At 40.8% G+C, this 19,989-nt stretch overlaps 2 protein-coding genes and 1 non-coding gene across 3 annotated transcripts in view; 1 reads left to right on the top strand and 2 right to left on the bottom strand.

The window, feature by feature from the left end:
* Positions 1-4,387, bottom strand: part of LOC136448153 (rho GTPase-activating protein 39-like) — a 36,618-nt gene extending 32,231 nt beyond the window's left edge. The window contains exon 1 of the mRNA XM_066447324.1: positions 2,143-4,387. Coding sequence (XP_066303421.1) covers positions 2,143-4,248 — 2,106 coding nt within the window. The 5' untranslated portion in view covers positions 4,249-4,387. The remainder of the gene's footprint in view (positions 1-2,142) is intronic.
* A 193-nt stretch (positions 4,388-4,580) lies between these two features.
* LOC136448154 (palmitoyltransferase ZDHHC6-like) lies at positions 4,581-19,453 on the top strand. Its single transcript, XM_066447325.1, has 12 exons — positions 4,581-4,764; positions 5,252-5,398; positions 6,530-6,636; positions 9,755-9,846; positions 10,599-10,755; positions 11,367-11,510; positions 12,147-12,200; positions 12,701-12,859; positions 14,087-14,128; positions 15,648-15,793; positions 16,120-16,160; positions 16,588-19,453. The coding sequence occupies exons 2-12, from the start codon at positions 5,260-5,262 to the stop codon at positions 16,701-16,703; spliced, it is 1,197 nt and encodes a 398-aa protein (XP_066303422.1). The 5' UTR covers positions 4,581-4,764; positions 5,252-5,259; the 3' UTR covers positions 16,704-19,453.
* Positions 11,766-11,837, bottom strand: Trnae-cuc (transfer RNA glutamic acid (anticodon CUC)). The gene has a single exon. It is a non-coding gene; the product is annotated as a tRNA-Glu (tRNA).
* Positions 19,454-19,989: the final 536 nt, after the last annotated feature.

Genomic DNA, 19,989 nt, shown 5'->3' with positions numbered 1-19,989 from the left:
GAAATCAACATGCTGGCAGATCTGTGCATTAATTAGGAGGTCTGCCTGGAGGCATGTAATTCTATGGAATGAGACATATTTCACAGGGGCCTGTTCATAGCAGCAGCTCTTGACAATTCATTAATAAAAGGCACGGCACTGTTCATTTCAGTGGGACTTTCACATAACATCTGTCACACAGAATACCATATCTACAACGCACAGATGCCATCTTATAGAGAACTATAGACATGTTGGACACAGATGTCTAGTATTGAACCAACTGTTACAAGAAATATTTTGACTGGAATTTTTTGCTGGGTTACCATGCTACGCCTGTCATCATGTGAGGATTCAATAAATTGATAGGGTAACACTTCTATTGGACTATATTAAAAAACAATAGGGGTGTTTGTTTTTAATTTAACACGATAATCCCAGGTGCAAAAGATTGAAATTAACAGATGCAATTTAGAGTGAATGCAAAAAATAAGGGTAAAAATACAGACTGTCGGGGTGTGACAAAATTTTCATAAGAGGAGTAAAAAAAAAATTGGTTAATTTTCGGCCCCCATATGAATTTTCTAAATGGGCTCGACCTCAGAATCAGGTGGCTGTCTGACAGTCTCCATATATGGGCAAGTGGATGGCCGTTCTAGTCAATTACACTGTGACATCAGATTCAGAAACTACAACCCATTCCCAAACCCCCAATAAATCCTCCCACAAATAGAAATTCAAAATGACATCAAGTTGGACTGCCAATAATTTCACTGTCTCCAATTTCGATACAAATTGTGGCAAAAAAAGGGCATTTCTTGATATCCATTTTTTTATCCATGCATTATGATACAGGAAACATATTCCAATGCCCATTGGGAGGAAAAGGACTTGCTATTTATGTAACAAGGGCATTGGACATACTGACGCCTGAGGGGATGTGTCCTTTCTCTTGCTGTGGTTACATGTTTTATCAAACCGAGAAACAAACCAGTCACAGATGTCCTGTGTTCTTTTTTCCTGTGCCAACTCCACAAGCAGCTGGGTCTTTGACTGAAATACCTGACCAAATTCTGAAGGATGCTTCAGTGAATAGGTCGCTGACCCAGAGTGAGCAATATCTTCACTGTGTGCTCGTGCTAATCTAAACACCGCGACCCCCGCGTTTCAATACCGTGACCCTGCACGTGTGCTGTTTTACCTATGTGGATATGTAAGGCGGTGCCACACGCCACTGACGACAGCAATCTACTATACAGAGGCAGGGCTCGAAACACTGGGTATGCGCATACTTTTGTGCACCCAACATTGGTGCTGTACACCTAATTTTTTACTGTGGGTGCACTTAATTATTTTGTGTAGGGTTACGGACCTAAAGATACTACATTGTATTGTACACTAGAACTGTGTGTATATAGCATATACTTGATATTTTAAGAGTCAGAAAAAATACTAAAACATTTGTTGCTTTACTTGTTTCGATTTTTGAAGTTAGCTATAGAATTTCAGATTAAAGTTAAGAAAGGCGGTAAGCTTTGTAATTAGGAGTTGTTGACATTCTACTTTATCATATGTTGAGCACGGAAAAATTGTCCTTCGCGCCTAAATTTTTTGACTAGGTGCTCTATGAATTTTGAGCCCTGAGCCACTTCTACTATCTTGAAATCTTTTACCCCAACATATCAATAAACAGTTCTGCCAATGGGGAACAAACATTGGCAGGTGTTAGTAGAAGTCTAAATAAGGACCATGTCAGTCACAGTTATGTACGTGTATAAGGGGAGGGGGCCCACACACATGGGTCCAGGGAAGGTCCCACTGGGTCCAATGATAACTTACTACCCACAAGAATTTGGTAGGACAACAGATAAACACAAAGTAAACCTTGTCACTCCGCCTACACAAATACGGTATACCCAATAAATTTCAATTCTATTACCTATGCAGTGCGTCACTTACGTCTGCGCTCTTGGAAAAAGAAAGATTACATGGAATCACAGGCCTTAATTTTGGATTTACAGAATGAATATTTTTTGTGATATCATTTTCTGCTTGATATATACCCGGGCTACATGTACATGGAACTGTGTTTTAAGATTTATGAATACAAATGTTAAAGAAAGGATAAATCGTGAAGATTTTCGACATCTAAAACCACCTCACCTGTATCAACTTGAAGAGTTCCACTGCTTCTTTCTTTAGTATCTTGTCTTCCGTCACAATAAGTGGCTGTTTGATGGGTTCTTTGCTCCAGGACAGCATACTCGCTACCGACACCTTCTTTTTGAAGATGCCCTTCTTTGGAATAGCCAAGTGCTCCTGGGCAAAGTTTTCGATGTCGCTCTCTGATGATGGCTTGCTCCTGAACACTCCGGGCGGTGATATGGCGGTGGCGGACGATCTCCTGGCCATTCCTGGCACCGTGCAGGAGCGGGGGTCGTGCTGAAACATGTTTGGACCGTCCTTGACGGACAGATCAACGGATTGGGATTGCATGAGTGGGGGAGGGGGAGAAATGTTACTCTGAAGAGATTGACTCTTCTCTAGCGCTGTCATCGCCGAGCTATCGGACTTCTTCCTTCTGAGCGATGCGTGCCACGAGTTGGGGTCCGTGTTCTCATGTATCATCTTCGACCCGGGGGAGGGACTACTGAAAACTCCGTCACTCTCGTATTCAAAACTCCCGTCGCGGAGAGAGTTACTAGCATTGCTATGTAATGACTGTTGAGAGGCGACAAAGCTATCTTTCCTGGCTGAAAAATGGTCGCCAGGGTCGGAGTAGCTAGGGCTTCCCGGTGCGGAGAGATGTGCACGAACAAGAATGGGGCTATCCGGCGTTTCCCTGTCATGTCTACGCGATAAACTGGGACTTCCCGGGACATGCGAATAGTGGGAGTAGATGGGGCTTCCGGGACTTTGTCGTATCGGGGCGAAACTGGACGTGACAGACACCTGCATGTGGGCGTGTCCCATGGTCGGACTGGCGGCTAAGTCTCGCTGGTGTGAGGACGACACGCTCCCCTGTCTGCTGTGGCTCGTGTACTGCTGCTCTCTATCTACAACACTCACACCCATCCGCGGACTGGCCACGACCGGCGCATCTCCTACCGCACCACGCTGTCTACTGTGCCCAAACGTGGTGAACTGGTACTGGTCCGTTTGGAACGAAGATGAGTACGACTGTGTGTCCTGCGAAACTTGCTGCCCGGTCGATTTTTGTCTGGGGTAGTCCGTCAACGGCTCGGTAGGAGCGGCAATCCTGGCGAGGAACTCTGTGTTGACGTACGTTGGTTCGTCGTCGCGGTTACGCGACCTCATGCTACCTTGACGACTATGCGGCGTGGGCGGACCCTCTGATGTCTCCATGGGGTAGCACTGCGACCCGTGCGACGTGCTGTGCTGCGATGTAACACTCGCTTTCCGTGAAACCATCCTGCCGTCTACCGTGTACGAGGTGTTTTGTAGAGATGTCTTGCTACCTTGTCGACTGTGACTATTGGAGGGGGTCGAGTGTTCGCTCCCGTCTGAGGTACTGTACGGACTAGTGTGGCCTTCCCGTATGTCTCGTTCAGCTTGCGCCTGCTGTCGGGCGAGATACTGTCGTTTGGAGGTCTGCGGGAACTTTGGTTTGTGCGACACTCTGGGGCTCATGGCACTCTTAGCAGCAAGGGAGACCTCACTTCCTCTGTACTGGTGTGTCCCGTTAGTTTTGATTCTCGGCCTCTCCGCCCTAGGCGTCTCTGGGGAGGAGGCGGATGTCTGTTGTTGCATGCTATGTTTCCGTCGCTCGCTCCGTCTCTGCCTCTCGGACCGTTCGTGTCGTCGGGTGGACGGGGAATCTGTCCCCCTCCGGTACCTCGGCGAGCTCGCGAACCTCCCCTCGTACAACGGCACGGTAGTATTTTCTGAGTCCAAATCGTCCGGGGAGGTTTGAGTGGACATCTCGCAAGTGACTTTCCTGGGCCGGTCATCGTCAGGGCTCGAGTCTTCCCGTACCTCGGTGTTTTGTTTAAGAGTCTGTAGTTTGGCCAGCGGTATGATGTCGGCATTTTGCGGGCGATGCCACACAGTTCTCTGAGACGTGGCGTTGTAGTAGTAAAATCTCCCGGTGTTTTGGTCGAACAGTTCCCACCATTGATTGTCGTTGGTTCGCTTCACTTTGCAGCCGGGCGGAGGATCCCACACGCACTCGCCCGTGATCAAATTGGCGTACATGTGCTCCTTAGTCCTCGGCTCGATGATCTCTACCCATTCCACCCGTTCCGCCATCTCTGCGGATTGCTGCTGGGCGTTCTTGACCCACAGAGAAAGGGCAAAAACTAAGGAAAAGGCCCCGGTTCGGACAAAGGGCTGGGACACTCCTCACACTTCCGCCATCTTGTTGTCATTCTCGCACAGAGAGCATGCGCACATCGATGACAGCTAATTTTCCGACCCGCCTGAGACGAGCTCCCTGATTGGACAAAACCTGTATAATTTTACTCATTTTCACGATGTAACATCCAAATTAACATAGCAAACTTGAACTTAGCTCAAACCATAGACAGATATGCAAATAGGGACAAAATGTAAGCGTGAAATCTTCGACTAACGGTCGGGACGGGTCAGCATGTCAAAGGTCAAAGACACACCTGTTTCAGGAGAGGAAACGCAGAGGATGTTTTTGAAGTTTCCTGTCTTTATTCTGCTGTTTCAAAGTGGCGTTTCCGCCCCAGACGAGCAGTGACCAGGCGCAGACGCTGACTGCTGACGTCGAGTCCCAGTGGCAGTGGCGTACACACCACGGTAAGTCAGATCGTCACATTATTTCCCACGGTAAAAAACACCGCCCCTCCCTCCCCCTACAACATCATGTCCTGATTTCAGTGTACCAGTAAACTTTCATTATATTCCCTCATTCATGCATTCAGTACGGCATCTAGTACTGCTACAGTATTATGAGAAGCTTTTTGCAAAGTCGCCAATGACAAGCCCAGGATTCTGTATTACCCTATAGCTTGTCTATATGATATATTTCGGTTCTACAGTATAACGGGGACAGCAGTAACTCACTGTAATTCTTGTAATGTTTGCTGTGGTTTTATGTTTGCGGTTTTCATGAAACCGATTTGTGCATTTTTCACAAGATTCGCATGTTTCCACAAAGTGAATCATGCGTTTTTGATAAAATTTCCTTCAAATTTTATAAAATTCTTTCGTTCATGCTTACTAGGCACCTCCGTTCTTGTTAGCTAAATAAACGTAAATTTACAGAGCTGTTGTTTGTCAACAGGAGGGAACATGGCTCCAAGGATAGACTGGCGGGACCTGAGGCGACTGTGCCACTGGGGCCCCCTGGTCGCACTCTTCATCATCATCTACTGCTACGTGATGGGCGTCGGCTGTATCCTGATCTGGTGGCCGCCTGTCACAGCGGCAGGTGGGTGTGAACCCCGTACCCCATACCTCATATTTCCCCCGCACCATCCCCCAATGGAATGCCCTGCCTGGCACGGTTGTGACGGATCCCACCATTGAGTTGTTCCGTGCCAGGCTGGAGTCCTGCTCGTCCTAGCGCAGGACCTAGTGTGAACTAATCCAGTCTGCATCATTACCAGTGCCAATCAGCAGTCAAACTCACCAGACAAAACATTGGTACTCATTGTTTAAAAGCTGTTAGCCAGATGTGATTGCATGCAAGTATACAATACTTGAATTAAAGAGCATAGTACATACAAGTGGTATTCTATTTCAACACTGTGAAAATGGGTCAAACTAAAAAAAAGAAGGTGTTTCGGTAAAGCAGGCCCCTTGTCAGAATGTACCCCTGTACATACTGGCAGGGGCACATTCTGGCCTGCTACACTGGTACGTATATCAGGTGACATCCAATGTCAACACACTTTTCTGCCATCATTAGAGCTGAATGGCTTCCTTGTGTGAAAGTTTCATGGTGATGACTCATGGTATGTTTTTCCAAACAAGTTGGTAAACCAACCTGTTCTATGAACCTTATTTGTTCAAGCCACACATTTGTGGGTTGTGGTTACCTTCACTATTACTACTACCTTAGTTTAAACAACATGCTGACTATCAGTGCTGTGTACCTAAACTCATGTTCAGGTTCAGGTCCTGATTCAGGTCCAGAGGTTCAAGTTCAGGTCCAGACTTATATATGTAAATTATAAGTCCGGACCTGAACCCATGCATGGTATATTTGTGCTAGAAATGTATCTTCGGTTACACGTAAGATTGCATGTTGGCATGAATTTAACATGCAATTTGAAAAATATACATTAAATTATGTACAGTCAATAGTAAACGCAAAAGATCAGTAGTAAGCACAAAAACAACAACGTTTTGGTCTTTTTCCGGTCCAAATTTCACAATCTACGGAAGGGTTTTGATGATCTAGAACAAAAAGGAGATTGCGAGCTGATTGTGTTAAGTCCGGAACTGTTTCCCAACGTCTAGGTTTTTTTGGACTTGAACATAAAGCCCAGTTCAGGTCCGGAGTTTAGGTGCACAGCATTGCTAACTCTTGTCTTTTCTTTCTTGTCTTCCTATACAGGAGTTGCTCACCTGATGATGTACACAGCGTGGGAGCTGACTATCCTGTATAACTTCTTCAATGCCCTGCTGCTGGGGCCTGGGTTTGTGCCACTTGGATGGAAACCGGTAGGACCAAATTGTTTCAAATATTCATCATATGATCCATGTTTTTAACCGAGAAACATTTTAACATTTGTCTTAACCTACATTAAAATAGTTTTTATTCCAGAGTCTTGGGTATTGTAGATTTTGCCTCAAAGTTTAAAGACAGTTTAGAAAAAGTTTAAGCAGTCATCCTCAATTTAGTTGAAGGCCCTGGTGCTTTTTCGAGTAGTAGTAGTTTTTACTGAAGCACACCCGGTCACCCCTACTCTTCTTGATAAGTGTGTTTATGAGTTCTTTTAAGTGCAGAGGTTTGATGCCTGTGGCTCCCCAATACACTTGGCCGCAGCCTTTACATCCCCAGTGGAAAGGACTAAACGCAGTCGTACACAAGCAGGGTTCAAACCTCAGTCCTCTGGATCCACAGAGATTTCATCCATATCACTTACTGCTTATACCACAAGGACAGTTTTAGACATCATTATAAGCATTCTATAAGTGATATACTATTTCTCTTATTACCTCCATGAAAAAATATAATTTTTGTCTGTGTGTATATGTTTCCACAACAATAAGTTAAGAACTTCTGCATGAATTGTGATGATATTTAGTATGTGGGTAGGTAGTGTGGACACAAAAGTAAAGGTTGAGTTTGGCTAATCTTGGTACTGCAGTAGAACTCCCGTTTTTTGTATCTTTTGTCCTGGACCTAATGTGGCCTTGCACTAGTAAAATAAAGTGTTTCAAATTGAAATTTAATATAGTGTATGAATGGCCATTTAAAACTGGTTGCAAATTCATTGTGATTCATACAGCATGTAGTATGAAATCTTTAGGTTGAGAGGATTATATAGCATACGATCATCAATCTGTTATAAGTTGTACCTCAGACCCTGAAGCAGCTTAATTTTCCGACCCCAAGTGCTCAGAGACGGTATGACAAATGTCGAGATTACTTCGCTAAGCCTTCAGTATGAATCATCATGGCACTAGTGAAGCATGCCAGAAACACAGGGAAAACTACTGCATGATGTGAATTCAGTACACATGCCAGGGCTCCAAATTCATTTCTGGGAATGGGTGCACTGGTGCGCCTAAGCTAAAAAAATTTGGTTACACAACATAGAATAAAGTAGAATGTCAGAAAAATGTATTTACCAACCCTACAGCCTCTCTTAATCTGAAATTCTATAGCTAACTTCAAAATTCTATACAAGGACACATGTAGTACATGTACATCAAACAAGGTACAACAAAGGTTATACATGTATTGCTTTTTCTGGAACCTAAGTTTCAAGAATATTCTATATAGAGTTGTGCAATAGTACCTCTACCCTATTGCCTACAAAAGTATCTAGGTGCACTAGCTGGTGCACCCACTGTCAAAAATTACACATGCACCCAGTATTTCGAGCCATGCAAGCTAATTTCTAGCAGACAGGGAAGTACAAAAATCAATATGTTGAGGGAAAACAGATCTTTGCCTTCCTCAATTGTTTATCTCAAGGTGTCAGTCCATACATGTAGTTTGAGTTGTTGATTCAGAATCCATTTTAGGTTTTGGATTCAAATCCCCATTAGGCCCCAATGTTGACTTTGAATATACACTTTACACTACTAGTAAGTTTCCTCACTTCACTCTGGTGAAAATGAGTGCAGCTTCAGTTAGGGACATAAAGCCAAAGGCCCACCCTTATCAATAGGTGTCCTTGTCCGCTGGGTGTAATAAGCAACTTATATTTAACATACAAAAACTGGTATGTTCAGTTTACTGTTATGCAAACAAACAAAGAAACAAAATAATACTTAGATGACAAAAGTTGCACATTATCAACAGTTTCATTTCCTTCAGGATATGATTCATTTGGACATCATGTCTTTGAGAAATGATTATACACATGTACTACTTAATTGTAGTGCCCAAGCATGCGTCAATGTACTGGTACTAACCATTTTAGGAGAAAGTTAATCTGTATAAGATAATATGCTTATGTTTACCATACAGAAACTGGTGTATTACACCTTAAGGCAGTTTACTGTTATGAAAACAAACAAAGAAACAAAATAATACTTAGATGACAAAAGTTGGACATTTTAAACAGTTTCATTTCCTGCAGGATATGATTCGTTGGACATCATGTCTTTGAGAAATGATTGTACACATGTATACTACTTAATTGTAGTGCCCAAGCATGTGTCAATGTACTAATCATTTTAGGAGAAAGTTAATCTGTATAAGATGATATGCTTAATATATTCAACATACAGAAACTGGTGTATTACACCTTAAGGCAGCTTACTGGTTATGCAAGCAAAGAAAAAAACAAAATAATACTTAGATGACAAAAGTTGGACATCATCAACAGATTCATTTGCTGGAGATATGATTCATTTTACATCATGTCTTTGAGAAATGATTGTACTACATGTATGCTGATGTCAACAAAATGTCCCATCTGTTGACAAACATGGCAGACATTAAGACCTTCCCCAATGACCAATTCATTGTTTCTGACTCATTCTATCATTATCACTGGGACCAAAACCAATATGTGCTTAATGTCCAGAAAATTAGAGAATGATGAATATAGCTATGATGTCTTTTTCCATAGGTATTAAAACCGTTTAGAATTATTTTTTTACCATCTATGAATGGAGCAAAAAAGGTTTTGAGCTAAACCTAACTAGACGTAAACACGAAAAGTTTGGAAACTTCATTTTGGTTAATCACCTGTTCGTAAATACGGCATCAATTGTATAGTATAATATTTCATTGGAAAGCTTGCCTGTTACAAATTATGATTTGAAAAAGAATTTGATGTAGGATCATGATAAATATGGTATCATTATGGTATCATTGTGACAAATATGATATGTATCATTGATATGCGTTTCAATGATGCATAATTAATACAAACAATAGATGAAGTAAGAGTGGAGATTTGATTGAACAAATTTCAGTTTGTGTTGAGTTAATACATTACATTGGAAAGCTTGCTTCTCTAGTTTTTATTGTAGTATTGATACCCAGCTTGCTATGATTGTGCATTTAAGGGTCGTGTACCAGCCCTGATGATATTGTGGGTTGTGAAAGAAAAGTGGTGAAATTTCTCTGACCAGGTTTTCATGTTCTGATTGACAGGAAAAGGAGGAAGACTGTCAGTATCTACAGTACTGTAAGCAGTGTGAAGGGTACAAGTCTCCCAGGTCACATCATTGTAGGAAGTGTAAAAGGTACGTTATGCTTTACATGTTACTGTAAATGTATTTAAGTTTGCATGGTTTTTATTTCGCACTGTATCACTATCAGATGGGAAAATGGAGTGTTCGCGGTGGTTTTAATCTCGCGGCAGTGCTATGGTCACATACTGCTACAGTATTGGGCAAAAATTTTCGTGGTTGTTTTGAGTTTGCGGTACATGTTTTGTTTTAGATATAGCTGTGGAAGAACTATTTTACTTTTTCATAAATGTATCTTGTTGTTTGTTTGCTTACTTGCTTGCCAGAAAATCTTTTTACATGTACTTTTCAAATGGTGCAATTTTATCTTATTGTCTAAATACACAGGATACATCTAATCTTAACAAAAACATAGGTCTGAAGGTCTTTAAAGGAATTTTAGACTATTATTCTCAAGTACATTTTGCATGGAAGTTGTTGAATAAAGCATTTTCATTTGACGTCAGGGACACATGAAGCAAGCTATTTGCATTCAGTGAATCGTAGCTCAACCGTTTTCAGACATCTAGAGAAATCTTCTGACCCTCTCTAGTAACCAGTATAAGGTGTATATGGTTCACAGAAGAGAATACCAGAAGAACACTTAAAACTTACAAAACTCTGAATTGATATATATGTTGATGAGGTGAAGACAAGTTTTTAAGTCGCTTGAATAGAATGCAAAGTCAAGACAAGTGTGCATGGTAATAATTTTCTTGAGTAACTGTTACCCTGCAGACCCTGATAAGGTTTCTTTGTTTCCCCAGGTGTGTGATGAAGATGGACCACCACTGTCCGTGGATCAACACCTGCTGTGGACACCTGAACCACACCCGGTTCATCCTGTTCCTCCTGTCGGCCCCCCTGGGCTGTCTCCACGCCACAGTGGTGTACGGCTGTACCATGTACAGGTACCTCTACCTGGTACGAACGCACGGATTTGTCTCTTTTATTTCGCACAAGTTAAAAACACAATGTACAGTTTCGTGTACAGTTTCAAGAAAAAGATGGAAAGTATAACATCTACTAACATAATTCCACCAGGGTACATAACTCCGCCACACTGAAAGGATATGTCCAAACAGATCGTCCCCCAGTATAATGCACTCCTGTATATCTAAACTGTGCATACCCTGGGGGGTGCTGCACTGGAGATCTCTCAAACCCACTGCTTTTCGAAGTGGCGGATTTATGTAACCTGGGTGTTAATGGAGGTTAACAATGTGGTCACATCTTTATATGAATATAATGGTTGAAACAAATGAATGAGAGCAGAAAATTAAGCACCCGTATACAACAACTAAACTGATTACACATTCACTTACATAGTCACTTGTTCTCCTTCACTTGGAGCTAGACATGTACGGAATAAAATAGATAACAATACAAGTCATGTATTACATAAAAACTACACCAATGCTAATAGGTATTGTACCTCCAAAGTAATCATGGAACTCAGAGCCAATCAGAGTTCTAGGATATGTGAAGAAAATTGCTTATTATGATATTAATAACATTGAATTTTCCCCTCTCAGGGTTCTTCCTACTACTATGTGTTGGATGACAATGATTTGGAGCCGCTGATCGATGTAGACCTCTACTTCTTTGCCATGCTGTTCTTTGCGACAGGACTATCCATAGGTGTGACAGTAGCTGTTGGTATCCTCTTTTCTATACAGGTGATATACTTTTAAATGAGTTTTATCTGCAGGTTCCTACACAAGGGCTAATTGCAACATGAAACAATGTAGAGAAGAAAGTATATAGACAGTGCAAGTTGTAACAGTGGTTCAAGCGCCACTTACTGACCAGTCTAACTGACCTTTTAGCCTTGTGGTAAGTGCGTTTGGTTTGTTCGCTGCAATGGCAGCCCGAGTTTGATTCCCGGGAGCCAGGAGACTGTACTACTCGCCTTGTGCATTTCAGTGTGTTTTTTCCCACACCGGGAATTGAACCTGGGCCTTGGCGGTGAGAGTGCCAAATCCTAACCACTAGACCATATGGGACAATTGGAACATATGACAAGTGAGCAGTGGATCAAATGTAGCAGATAGTTTGTGTTGTCTCTATTCAGGGATGATGATAGGGTCCTAATGTATATTGCCTCTTTTACTCTCCTTGTATTTATTGCTTTTTGATGTGTGGCTTTTTGCATGCTTCCAGGAGTACCACACCTTCTAACTGCTATAATGATATATCGGGTTAACAGTTTTCGAATTGTTGAATGTAGGGTAAAGAAATGTCACTTCTGTACCAACAATCACACAAGAAACATTAATTTTGTCCTGTTTTGTTTTGTATTGTTTTGTTTATAGATGAAGATAGTACTTACAAATCAGACGGGAATCGAGACTTGGATTTTAGACAAGGTTGGTGACATAAATCTCTCCTTATCTTAGCTACCAGTCACTTTTTCTACTGAAAGCAATGCATGGCATACTGATCTTCACTCAATAGAATGAAATTCAGATTAAGAATAACCCTATTCAGAATGAGTTACGTACAATGTGCAAAGAAACTACAGTCAAACCTGTCAATAGTGACCACCTAAGGAACTTGAAAGTGGTCACATTATACAAGATTTTAATGCTTGGGTCTGTGGTAAAACTGATGATAGTGACCATCAAAAAGTCGCCACAGTGACCAAGTGGTCGCAAGTTTATTTTTGAATGTCTTCTTCTTTTTATCTCCAAAAATGGCTGTTAACAAAATTTGCAATTATTGACTTCATTAGTGCATTTCTGCTTTTATTTAATATCTCTACATGTTGTATGTATTTGTCCATGTTGCTAAACTGACATTCCGAGCATCTCAGATGAACATAACAAAAGTAACTTGTATGATATAAGTGTCTTGTTTAAATTTGTAGGCTAAAGATCGTCCCCGCCTGGAAGGAGACAAGTTTGTGTACCCGTATCACCTGGGCTGGCGAAGAAACTTCTGGGAGGTGTTTACGTGGCAGGGGTATCCACGCGGTGATGGGATCACGTGGTCCGTCGTGGAGGGGTGCAACCAGTACACATTTACGGTCAGTTCTTTTGACAGATATTTCACCGTTAGGTTAGGCCATGTTGATTTGATTGAATGGATGACATCCTCTGGGAACCCCAAAGCTGTTGCGAGCGTGCAAATAAAAAAGTGTGGAAAAAAAGTCATTATGAAATCTATGTGGTCAGGAAGGTTTCAAACAAATGACTAACACAGAGTATGGCATAGCAAATGATAGATTTCTTTTTGGTACACAAGCCACTTACGGGGTAAGTCACCCTTATTACCTTTGCTGAGAAGGTCAGCGTTCGTGGTCAGCGTCTGTCTGTCTGTTTGTCTGTCTGTGTGTCTGTGTACAAGATAACTCGAAAATGTCTGTCTGTCTACAAGATAACTCAAAAATGCCTGGATGGGTTGTCTTCATATTTGGTAGGTGGGTTTGTCTCTGTGACACCGCGAAATGATTAGATTTTGGGCCCGCTAGTTATACATATAGTTTGTGAGTGGAGGCTGACATTATAATTCACTCCACGCACCACAGCGGCGCACACCCACCATGTAATCATGTTAAACTTGACCTGAGTAAATGGCTGACCTCAGGACAGATGTCCGCTCTAACCGGCAATGTCCGCACGGCGATGGTGAAGGTCGGGTGAAGGTCACTGGTAGATGGCAGCTGATTGCTGTTGACATATACTTTATCTTAAGAACTTTCCTTAGTTTTCATAACCCTTCCCGAGAAAGAACACCTGTTTTCGAATTTTTGAAATGAAAACAGAAATCATTCTTCACAGATTTTCATCAACATGATTCCGCCAGGTTATTTTATCATTTTATTAATCATTCGAACGACAAACTTACAGGGAATGACTTGTGTTTCAATGAATTATGTACAGTTTGTTACAATGGGTTGTTAAAAAATCTCAAGCGATTAGACACCAACTTATTTACATTACTGGAATCATACAAGACAGCCGGAGATTGTGCTAGCAAGAGACCAACAAATTTGACTCTAAGACTGCCACTAAAACAGCTTTATCAAGGCCTTCTAAAGAATGTCTTGAACACCTGGATATCTGAAGTGTGCATTCCTTAGCAACTACTGTATCTGCATTACAAGATCTCTTTGAATTCACAGTTTCTCAATGTGGCAGAATTATAAGAGTTGACATTAGGCAAAATTTCCCAAACCCAACATTATGAGTGGATGATTACATGTTGTGCATGTTTTACAGGATGCTGAATATCGTTTATCTCTTTTAAATAGGTGGAGCAGCTCTTACAAAAAGAAGACAAAAGAAATAGATCAGTGAGTACAGATTTTTTTGTCTTTCCTTATTGATCAAATATAGATTGCTCATCAATATTGTTTGAAAATTACCATCAACTAATAAGACCACAGACCACTGGTAGGTACGTATACCATGACTTGTGTTATGTTGTTAGTTAAGTGTAACAGTGGGGTTTAAGCGCCCCCAACTGACCAGTCTAAATGGTCCGGACCTTTTAGCCTAGCGGTTAGCGTGCGTGGGCTGTGCGATGGCGGACCCGGGTTTGATCACCTGGAGCCAGAAGACTGTTCTACTCGCCTCGTTGTTTCAGTTGGACCACTGTAACAGTTGTTAAGGTCATTCAACATAATTGACAAGGTGACCATAACATGATTTCTGATATACATACTTGGCATCAAGTCACAGCATAAATCTTCTACAGACCAAATTGCGGATACTTCTCCCATGTTTTTGCACAATGGATATTCCACCCGGACCAATAAGCATGACCTCAATTGCTATGGACTGAACTGCCTGTGCTACAATGAAGGAATGATTTGTGAAAGCGATTGTAGTTTATGTGGCAGGGGACCACTTTGGTTCGGTGGCAGGAAGTCATGGCTATGATAGCACCGTGCCATTTGGAGAGCATCCAACGGAGGTAACCCTCATGGGGAAACAAAGGTGTCTCTAAGTGGATTTGTACGGCAGGCAGATTGCCATATGCTACAAACGTCCACTCTGGTGTCGCCACATCTCTGTAAAAGTAGCCTGGCCTACTGAAATTTTCATGTACGAGAGGAAGACATTTGGGCAATCTGTGGGTTCATCTTAGGTGACTGACTGCACAGTGTTATTGGCTGTGGGTTGGTTTGTTAGATGTCAAGATTTGTGGCCTGTAAACTTTTGGAAGTGATGTCGTAATTCAGGGAATATGATCATTCTTAAGCCACACCAATATAGATAGGCCAGGCTACATGTGATGATAAGAATGAAATACATTTAGGCATCATGTTACTATAGGCCATTCTGGTCTGGTCCAATGGCAAACCAGGCTGGTCTACATTTTTAAACAATGAATTTTCAACTTTTGATGCATTGATCAGTGGAAAAACTCACTAACAAGCTGGAAGGCATTAGGACATTCTTCAACTGTTGGTACCAAAACCTGAACATTTCACACACAAGGTTTGTACTGAAGAGTACAAGCTGCAAATCCAGGCAGATTTATTTGATCCACTCACACCGGGTAGGACCCCTACTCGTTTTGATGTGGGTTGTGCGGTGGGTTCTTAAACTCGCTTGAGGTGTAGCTTTGACCTCAAACAAGGGACCTTAATGACTGATACATGAGACTTTCCTAGCCAAAGCTTGGTACTCATTTATACCTGAGTTGAGTGAGGAAATTGGTGTTAAGTACCTTTCCCAAGTGCACAACTTCGGGACCTGTCAGGGATTTGAACTCAGTACTTTCGGGTTCTGAGTCAACAACCCTTACTACAAGGCCACAGTGACACGGTGCCACAGCATATATACAATATCTGACTTGTCTTCCAGGTGGAGTTTGCAATAGTAGACAACTACAGTGGATCGTGGTTCCCCATTACTAAAGGCATCCGAGTGTGCTGCTGTATACCATGTACGGAGGAGCCCAGGATCAAGGTCAAGAGAGGGGACGTCGTCATGGTGACAAGGGCATACAGGTCTGTTGTGTTGTACATCAAATATCTCTATTGTCATTTACAGTTTATAAAATTATCACTCAACAGGGAAGGAGGGCTACGGGTTGAACTGTCTGGCACCTGGGACCCAGTCTTTCCCCACGAACCAGCTTTAGCTCCAGTACTTAAACAACAGGAGCTATTGTCTCTTTATATCAACTTTGTCTTGACTATGTCAAATTTTTTTCACATTGGACTATCTAAAATTGTCTTCACTTGTCATGTTACAACTTTGTTGTTGTGGAGTGGCTTCAAATAACCTCTCAAATATTGTTTCTGTTCATTGTTTTTCCAATTCATTTGAACAGGAAGTGGCTATATGGGGAAAAAGTCACAAGAATAAAGGATGGTAAGATTTATTGCTTTGTACTTATGACTTTTGTGCAAGATTTGCTCAGACAAAAATAGATGTGATGAACAGTTGATGGGGTAGCTAAAGATTGCTTTTATATCCTTATATCCTTACCAGTAAAATGGCTGTAGGGCTTGGTCAACTGTCTGGCCCAAAAGGGCTATAGAAATGGAGATGGTGTGGAATGTATTTTAACATACTGTAAAAAGGAGAATGTTCCTGGAGTCTAATTATGCAATAGGGAGATAATGGAGTGTTCGCAGTGGTTTTAAGTTCACTGACGAAGCAAGACGTGCAGCAGACAGAACAAAAATGTTTGCGTCGGTTTTAAGTGAAGAGGTCACAGCAAGAACTGCAATCATAAAACCACCCAAATCTTTTGTAAAGATTTGGACGTTCTGATCCCTCTGTATTATTTTTGCAGGCCCCCCAGAGAAGGGATGGTTCCCGCGACCCTGTGCTGAGAAGATTATCAACGAGCTCCACTATCCACAACAGGACCAGACAGCTGACTACGAACACGACAAAAAGGAAGACTGACAAATTTTTCAATGAAGAGAAATGTTTTTGGACATTTGGTAGTTTTTGTATTCATACCAGATCAGTGTATTTTCCCAGTCACTTGCTTAATTTTTCCTCAAACACAAATGCAGGTGCCAATCATCTGCAGTGGTTGCTGTTGCAGTTTTCACTGAAGTCCCTTGGGGGCTCTCTTTCCCCACATGCTATAGGGTGATTTTTTGATACTGAAGATACTCATTTCCTTGGAGGGTATTGCTTTTCTTCAAAAACTATCTTGAAGTAAGATTATAGTTTTCAATGTGGGTAAATATTACCAGTTGTACATTTTGTAACATCATGTGTTTTCATGAAATTGGTGTTTTTGTAATGATGAAAATAGTCATATCAGACTATTGGCACTGTTTAGGGAGATACCTGGGACTTGTGTTTGTTTACCCAATAAAATGTGATAACCAACGAAGAAGTCAAACTTGTATGGGCTTATTATACATGGAACTGTGCAACATATAAGGAATCTTTATACTGTAATAGCAATCATGCAGTGATGATTTGTACAACTGTTGGTCTGATGCATGTTTTGATCAATTGTGTGTCATGGCTGGTTTAGTACATTTTGTACGTTGCAAGTCATCCAATGACCATGATTTTCCCAATACTTGTTTGTTTGAACCTTTATTTATTAATGAGTAGTTCATATCGGCCTGCAGGGCGCTTTTCATTGACACAACTTTTGGCATAGATACAACTTTCTTTGTTTCAGATGTCTGTGCATTTTTAGATGGTAATTTTTCTGTACCATTGCAGAATGTTATCACTGACCCGGAACTATTTGTAGTCAAATCATTCTTCCTCTTTTATGACGAAGTTACAAAACCAAAGTACAGCCAATCAGGCCTTGTCCTTAACTTTATACCAGTAGCAAATTAGGCTAGTTTCAGAGGTGACTATAGACTTGATAAATGTCACTTTTAATGTGTGGTTTGAAATCAACAATTATAGTCAGGTCCCTATTTCACTGGACCCACATTACTTTGGGTGTGTCCTACATGTAAATTGGATTGGTGTAACCCTTGATTTTATTTATATTGGGAATATCATGCAAAAAGTGCAGGTGTGACTAAATAAACAACAAAACACACAAAGAGTAAAAAGATTCCTTTTTTTATCAATGAAATTCATTAAGAGCTCTGTCAAAATGCCAGTTAGCAGCGAGGTCGCCAACATGTTGCAGGTCCAGTGAGATGATAGTACTAGGTTTATCTTTGTATAGTTTGTCATTAATAGCAAATTGTAACAAGCCTTCCTTTGTGTTCATAGTTTTTGCTGGCAAAGTGGAATGATGTTCCCAGTTATATATTATCCCATCATTTCTTGAGGACAGCATCAAGAGCTCAGGGATTGAAGAAATTGTGCAACTTATAAAAAAAAAGAATCCAATATGTACGTTTTGCTTCGGGTAACCTAGAAATGCTGTCATTTCCCACTAGTACAGCGCTTTGTAGATTTGTAGAAGTGTAAGAATTGATATGTTACTTTTATTTAAGATTGCAATATCCTCATAAGCAGATTATTGTCCAACCTTTCAATCAGTATAGAAGGTCTTTGTAAATTGATTGGTTGTAGTGTCATTTGTGTTGTTAAGAAGGTAAAAATGTTTAGAAGAATTGGTCTATGACTGTGGTGTCTTTATATATATATATATATATACAGTGTATGTTTATATAGAAGATTGGTGATGATTTGTACACATTTCTGCTGAGAAAGATCAAAATGTAATCTTGGATGAGGAAAGGATGGATAACACCAGGAAGTTCTATAGAATCACTGCAAATAAATTGCTTCATTGGCTTGGTAAGTCATTTGCAAGACTTAGTCAAGTTCTTACGGTCAAATTTTTGTTGTTAACTTCTAACTTCTTCGGGGCATAATGAAATTTTCTACCACTAGCTGCAAGGTAGCATAACAGCAGGTCCCAAACCTACATTTCCTAGAATTTTTTCCTCATGATATTTGCCTAGGAAAACTTAAAAATGACAAAAGAGTTACGTTAGAATGACCAGAAAGACTTGTGCCGACCACTGCACAAAACAATACAACCCCTTGTTTGTTTAAAAAGATTTTTTAAAATTACTTTTGCAGTTAGAAAATAAGACATACAGACTACAGGCAGGGCTGTGTACGTAAACAATTTTATTACTTTTAATCAATTGGGCCTAAATAAGTTTGGTCAATTATCTGCAAGTTAAACATGTAGCCAACTGTCTTTTCCAGTAGCAAATTGGAGTCTTTGTATGAAGATTTACATAATATTCTCAAAGAAAAAAAGTACTTACAACTTTTTCTCAATTCTTAAGTGCAAGTTTCTGACACGGAATCTACTTGTATTAAGTCTAAAAAATTGTTCACTGGTGTTTTTTCAGGTACAGGTACACTTAACATGTTCAGTCCGGACCGTGTAACAACAGAATGTTACAGGTCCAGGATTTATTATAGGTACACAGCCCTTAAGCTAAAGGGCTTGTTACAAGCCTGTGGTCTATCTTACATCTAGAGGGGTTAGTTTAAAATATCCTGTGTAGAGTGGTTTGGGTAAAGACATTCTTCCATGTGACTGAACTAAATTTCAGAGTTGAAGTTTGGGCTATCATGGTATTTTTCTGCTAAACTTTATACTTCATCCAAAGTAATATGCAATAAAAGAATTGTTTGGGGCAAGCCTTGTGTATGCAGTTGTTAACTATTAAAAGAAAAGAACCTTTGCTTCTCAATTGTGTTTGTCAATGATAGTTTCATGATTTATGCTGATATGTGAAATATAGATCAGGGTGACATATGATACACAGAGGTCACATACCTAAGTCAGACCATAACTAGAAAGGCAACATTTTCAGGAAAATGCAGGATATTCCCCTTCCATTACCTACACCTGAAATATGACATCCTTAGCATTGAGTGTAATGGTATTATGAAGTTTCTGCATATATTATGCGAACGAAGTCTGCAATAGCATAATTTATGGTCAGTTGTATTCACCTTTCCTAAAGGTACCTACATCTCAAATATGACATCCGTAGCTTTTATGGCAAGGAATATGCATGATTTATGCATAAGGCCCTCATTATCATAATTTATGGCCAGGGTTTCTGACCTGTCCTAAATGTACCTACATCTCAAATATGACATCCGTAGCCTTGACAGTAAAGACAAGTACATGCCTAAATTATGCAAATAAGGTCAGCATTAGCATGATTTATGGCCAGGTGTGTTCACTTTTTCTAAAGGTACCTACATCTCAAATATGACA

The sequence above is a fragment of the Branchiostoma lanceolatum genome, chromosome 14 (genome assembly GCF_035083965.1).
Source record: "Branchiostoma lanceolatum isolate klBraLanc5 chromosome 14, klBraLanc5.hap2, whole genome shotgun sequence".
Lineage (NCBI taxonomy): Eukaryota > Metazoa > Chordata > Leptocardii > Amphioxiformes > Branchiostomatidae > Branchiostoma > Branchiostoma lanceolatum.
Note: the sequence above shows the minus strand (reverse complement) of the source record. Positions and strands in the feature narration are given on the sequence as shown.

What these genes read in the sequence shown, in the direction of transcription:
- LOC136448154 (XM_066447325.1), top strand. Translation starts at nt 5,260, where the DNA reads ATGGCTCCAAGGATAGACTGGCGGGACCTGAGGCGACTGTGCCACTGG. An exon ending in AGACTTGGATTTTAGACAAG is followed by an intron (nt 12,201 to 12,700) that starts GTTGGTGACATA and finishes TTAAATTTGTAG; the next exon opens with GCTAAAGATCGTCCCCGCCT. An exon ending in GCAACCAGTACACATTTACG is followed by an intron (nt 12,860 to 14,086) that starts GTCAGTTCTTTT and finishes TCTTTTAAATAG; the next exon opens with GTGGAGCAGCTCTTACAAAA.